Source organism: Ictidomys tridecemlineatus, chromosome 6, assembly GCF_052094955.1.
Source record: "Ictidomys tridecemlineatus isolate mIctTri1 chromosome 6, mIctTri1.hap1, whole genome shotgun sequence".
Classification (NCBI taxonomy): Eukaryota; Metazoa; Chordata; class Mammalia; order Rodentia; family Sciuridae; genus Ictidomys; species Ictidomys tridecemlineatus.
The window spans coordinates 7,101,559-7,107,558 of NC_135482.1; the positions used below are offsets into that span (position 1 = coordinate 7,101,559).

The window sequence follows — 6,000 nt, forward strand, 5'->3', positions numbered from 1 at the left end:
AATTTTTAAAAAATTTAAGTGCCATATATGGCTAGTGGCTACTACAACAGATAATGCAGTACACCATGCCAGGCCTCTCTAACCTTTTATGTGGTTAAGAATCCCCAGAGGGCTGGGGATGTGGCTGAAGCGGTAGCGCGCTCACCTGGCATGCGTGCGGCCCAGGTTCGATCCTCAACACCACATCCAAAAAAAAGATGTTGTGTCTGCCAAAAACTGAAAAATAAATATTAAAAAATTCTCTCTCTCTCTCTCTTTAAAAAAAAAAAAAAAAGAATCCCCAGAGGTGCTTGTTAAAATGCAGATTCATGCCTCCCCTCTGGGGATTGGTGATCTATGTACCTAAACAAACCCTGGCTTTTCTGACATGGTGGATTTCATCTTGAGAGGCACGGAAATGGAATTTCTTGGGTTTCTTGGAGTAACATAATTCAAGTTAGTCAGTAAACCAGGATTTCATGGGCCAGGTCTGTTTCTACACAGCAAATAAATAAAATATAGTAATAGGTTCTGAGTGGAGCACTTGATTAATTTTAGTTTCTTGATCTGCATTTTATATACAGCACTGGAGTAACTGATGAACTAGCATATGACATTAATTCACTCTCAACAAATAGCTTTGGAAAAGTCACTTGCTCTGATTTCCTGGTTCTGGCATTTTTCTCTGAGTGATTTTTAAGGGCTGGTCCCCAGACTGGCATCATCATCCTCATCACCTGGGAGCTTTTTAGAAATGCAACCTCTTGAGTTTCATCCCAAACTTAATGAATCAGAAACTCTGGGAATGGACCCAGCAATTTGATTTAACCAGCCCTTCAAGTGATTCAGATGCTTACTAAATTTGAGAACCACTGAACTAAAGGATGAAATGTATGGGAAGTCTAAGAACCAGATAGCTTTTGATTTCTCTTTCTTTAGTTCTATTGATGCTAAATGATCTAAGCCAATTGGCAGCTTTCCTACCACTTAGGACTGTTAAGTTGAAATAACAGAGTTGGGAGACTGTTAAATTTTAAAGTTTTTAGGTCTCAGATTTTGGTACTAAGATGTTTTTAGGAGATTTCAGGATCTCTCTCCGTTTAGTGGGATAGTGCCAGCATTCTGATAATGAATGATAACTGTAAAGACCAACTATTAATAGCTTATGAATATTCAACTTTATCAGTCCCCAAATGCCTTTAAAGCTAAGAAGTACTTTGACAATGGAAGTCTGGGGTTAAAATCTAAAGACTCCATTGCTTGTTTTGATTCTAAGGGAAAAAAAACTTTCAAAGTAGCTGTCAGGGTAGCTTGTTTCTCTGATATAGGAGTTGACTTTGACGGAGAAAACCTGTTTGTTCCAATCTCTTTCCTTTTAGGCGCTTTGGAATAATGGGACTCTACAAAGGCCTTGAAGCCAAACTGCTACAGACTGTCCTCACGGCTGCTCTCATGTTCCTTGTTTATGAGAAACTGACAGCTGCTACCTTCACCATTATGGGGCTGAAGAGTGCTCGCAAGCACTGAGATGCTGTGCAAAGGAAAGTGCAGAGATGCTACCCTTCCAAGTGACAAGAAGTGATTCTCCTTTCTTCTCCTTTTGCTCTGGCATCTGCAACTACAAAGGTTTTTCATTGACTGTGAAAGCATCAAAGGGCACCCTTGAAGTATAACTGGCCAGATCTATTGCCAACTTGATTTTTACAATGACTGGTTGGATTTGGGGGTGGAAGTTGAATTAATATCAAAAGAAAACATTATCGAAAACCTAAAAACAAAAGTTGGGGTGTTTGTTGGGTTTCTTAAGGAAAAAGGACTATTATTCTCATATGTAATCTTTCCCATCCAAAGTTAAATATACCAGATGTTGTCTTTTCCTGAACTCTCTCCTAGGTTCTAGGACAAATTCAATGACATGTAATTTTCTTCAGATGCTTTTATATGTCTTAATCTTGATATTTCCTTACCAAAAATATTATGGCTGTTCCAAGGGCGTGACTTTATTTTTGTTGGGCTTCCCCCCCCTGCTTAAGGAGAGTTACATGAGCTATTTATTTTGTGGGAAAATGAACATTGTTAATCCCAAATGGTTCTCTCTTACAGACTATTTGTAAACATCACTTATTAATTAGTGTTTGACATAATTTTTTAAAGTATTTATTTTGAATCAACTTTCATTAAAGTTTTATGTCCATTCATATAAGCCCCAATCAGTCAAGCCCTAATAAATTGTCAGCACAAAAAGATGTTCTTGGCAGTTGCTCTTTATTAAGATTTTACATTGGATGTGCAGCCTGTAGTAAAAAAATCACAAAAAAAGGAGGGGAAGCAAATACCTTGTGTAGTCAACAGAATATTCTCTCCTTTTATAGACTCTGGGTGAAGTCTGTATATTTTGAGAAACATCCGATGAGGTTATTTTTATTTGGAAAAGTCCCTTGGAGACTTCCTGTTCAAACTGTGATCCATCAAACAGGAGCATTCTAGCTGAGAGCTTGTTGGATTTACAGCTTAGCCTTCTGAACCCCTTTCTACAGTTGAATGGGGACCTAGTGATCCATATTTACATTAAAGTTCCAGAAACGTTAGGGCCCTGGCCCAGCAGAAGATGATTTCAATTATAGAAACCAAGATAAAGATTCTTCTCCAAGAAAGCTGGATTAATGTATGAAGACGACTTCTGAACAGTCTATGAGTCTCAGGTCATCATTTGCTTTCCCTTCAGAGCGTGTAGCTAGTAGATTTAGACATCTCAAGCAAGAAGGAAATTTTCTTCACATTGGTAGAATAACTCTTTGGATTCCTACGACATAGTTTTTGTCCTTATAACAAAATGATAGGTGTTTTATCATAAGTTTATGATTCAGTCAGAGGGAGTAATAGTGATGTGTCAGTGGACCTCAGTGTTTAGATCAGGTTTTTTTTTTTTTAGAGACAGAGAGAATTTTTTTTAATATTTATTTTTTAGTTTTCGGCAGACACAACATCTTTCTTTGTATGTGGTGCTGAGGATCGAACCCGGGCTGCATGCATGCCAGGCGAGTGCGCTACTGCTTGAGCCACATTCCCAGCCCCTAGATCAGTTTTGAGAGTGAAAAATTCTCTTGTTTTCCCTCCTTGATCTCTGTGGTAATTTCAAGATATTTGATTATTAGACTAGTACTAATTGAAAGAGCATAGTATTGTTCTAGAAAACAAGAATTAGAAGGAACTAGACTGAATATTTTTTCCCTATTTAAGCCAAAGAATTGAAGACAAAGTTAGCCCCATCACTACTTTTAATTTTACTTAAAGGTTTGTGAGTGTCTATGGGGGGGTCTTAAGTAGAAGCACAAAACTATTATTTTGTCTTCTATGCAGTAGGAGAGTGATTTTTTTCTCTTTACTTTGAAACTTTTTGAGCTCAGAGTATTATGGATTTGTATGTTAGAGTAACTTAGAACCCAAAATATATAGCTATATTAGATGTTCCTGATGTGAGAATGTACTTGATGTTTTCCTTTTTTCTGAATTTATGAGAGAACAATTTAATATTGAGATTTTGTGTTCCTTGTGGAAGCTTATAGAATCACTAGTTCAAACTAGGCAAACTAGGTAATAACTACCTAATTTTGTAACCTTTGATTAATAATAACTTGATTGAGAAAATTAAAGAACTCTAAAGTTCATACTAGGAAAATGGAGTTTTTTGGGTTTGGGTGTTTTTTTTTTGTTTGTTTTTCCCTCCTTTGACAGTTTCTCTAGAATATAGAGGATTAATACCTTAGGGATTACATTAATGTTGCTGCAGTAGAATATTTAATTTCTGTAAGTATTTAATCTCTGTTTGAAGTGGACACTGTAATACTTCTGCCCTTTACTATTTTACAATTAACTTTGAAATATAAAAATAGGATTTACCATAAGAAGAATATAAGCAGTGGGAGTTAGAAATCTTTGGTTTTATTCCCAGTTTTATCACTGAATGGAAAATGATGTCATCTTTCCTGTGCTTCAGTTTTGAAAAGTGGAAATAATAATATTCACTACCCACTTCAGAGGGTACGTGAAGCTAATTATATCAACTAAATCCCTTTGCAATCATTGGAGTTGGGGAAGATCTGAGTGAAGCTTGGCAGTGCTCAGATTTATATAGCAATTTCCTTTCACAAAGCTTCTACATTTTCCTTGTTTTATAATCCCAGTATCTCTGTGAGATAGGTAGGGACAAGTAGCAGTATCCCCATTTAATTAACAAGGAATTGAGACTGGCTTGTTGAGTCTGGTATAAGATTAAGAGTATGGGTTCTGAAATTAGACCTCATTCAAACTTTGGCTTTATTCCTTACCAGCTCTGGGAACAAAGCCATTCATGAACTATTAGAAGAGTCATTTCCCTTAACTGTAGAATAGAGATCATGATAAAACTAGCTCATGGGGTGATTTGAAGGATTAAATGAGGTCACACACATAAATTACTTAGCACAGTGCTTGCCACATGAGAAGAGCTAGATAAATATTAGCAGTGGCTGTTATTATTGTTATTGATTAGGAATACAGCTATTTGAGTAGATGTAACTAGTCAAGTGAAAGACACTCTAGATTTTGAGCCAGACCTGGTTGCCAGTTTTCCTTCTTTCAATTCATAGACTTGTTGCCACAGATAAATCATTTAACCTTTGTGAGCCTCTGTCTCTTCCACTATCAAACAGAAATGATTACTTTTCAGGTTAGGAATGTAGCTCAGTCATAGAGCACTTGCCTACCATGTGGGAGGTCCTGGGTTCTATCCTTAGCACCACACAAAAAAGATTAGTTCTTAGGGCTGTTCTGAGGATTAAAGAGGGTGGGGGGAAGCATCTGGCACAATATTTGACATATATGTGCTTAATAAATGCTTTTTGAACCAAGAAATCCACTGTTTGACTGTGGGGCAGCTTTTCCTCTTTCCATTGGTTTTAATTGTGAATATTTTTTTTCTGGGAGGCTTTTGATTTATCTTCTCAAGAAAGAAGCCAAGTGCTATTTCAGCAGCACAAGTACTAAAATTGGGATGGTACAAAGAAAACTAGCACAGCCCCTGTACAAGTGTGACACACAGATTCATCAAGTGTTCCATGTTTTTGATTGTGGGTTTTTATGTTGTTTTTTGGACTGGAAAGAATAATGAGTGTAAAATGTTTATTTTGAGTAAATGGTAAAAGGCCAAAGAAAGTGATAATGAGAGAGGCTAAGTCCAGTAATTTTATATTTTATTCAATTTTAAATTAAATCCTCCCGAAACTTATGTTAAACCTGAGTTACCTCTTTAAAAGCCCCCTGTTCCTGCTGATGGGCAGAATCATAGCCTTCAGGACAGAAGTCTGCTAGCAAAGCAATAAACCTTTTTCCTTTTTCTAAAAAAAAAATCAGTAAACATGAATTGATTCAATAGCAGAAAGTCAATCACTGGCCAAGCTAGTGACTCACCTTGGCTTTTTGAAAAGCTCAGAACAGTGACCTTGAGGCCAAATACCACACATCTAAGGAGAGCCTGGTGGGGAAATTACTTATCTGGCAGTACTGAATGTCACCAGTATACCACATACATAGGAAGGTTCATTTGTAGGATATTTATATATGCAATAAATGTGCTTTTTACCACTGTGTAAATGAAAGGGCCCTGGGTTAGTGCTGATCTTTGTGGGGCATACTGGTAGCCCCTGAAAAGTATGTTCAGTAGAACTTTTTTCTTTCTTTTTTTTTTTATAAATTTTTTTTTTAAAGAGAGAGGAGAGAGAGAATTTTTAATATTTATTTTTTAGTTCTCAGTGGACACAACATCTTTGTTGGTATGTGGTGCTGAGGATCGAACCTGGGCCGCACACATGCCAGGCGAGCGCGCTACCGCTTCAGCCACATCCCCAGCCCATGTTCAGTAGAACTTAATAGGCAAGAAAAAAAGGTTTTCTGTGGCATGGGTGAGAGAAGAAAATTATCATTTAAAGACAGAGTGCAAAGGGAATTAGGAGTTGTGAGAGTCAGAAGGAGAGACAAGGCACC

General features: G+C 37.0%; 1 protein-coding gene and 1 non-coding gene across 2 annotated transcripts in view; both read left to right on the plus strand.

The window, feature by feature from the left end:
- The window catches only part of Slc25a17 (solute carrier family 25 member 17), a 52,020-nt gene extending 49,795 nt beyond the window's left edge, over positions 1 to 2,225 (plus strand). Inside the window, exon 9 of the mRNA XM_005322222.5 lies at positions 1,359 to 2,225. Coding sequence (XP_005322279.1) covers positions 1,359 to 1,506 — 148 coding nt within the window. The 3' untranslated portion in view covers positions 1,507 to 2,225. The remainder of the gene's footprint in view (positions 1 to 1,358) is intronic.
- Positions 2,226 to 4,977: 2,752 nt separating this feature from the next.
- On the plus strand, positions 4,978 to 5,083 carry LOC120888724 (U6 spliceosomal RNA). Its single transcript, XR_005732418.1, has one exon. It is a non-coding gene; the product is annotated as a U6 spliceosomal RNA (small nuclear RNA).
- The last annotated feature ends 917 nt before the right edge of the window (positions 5,084 to 6,000 follow it).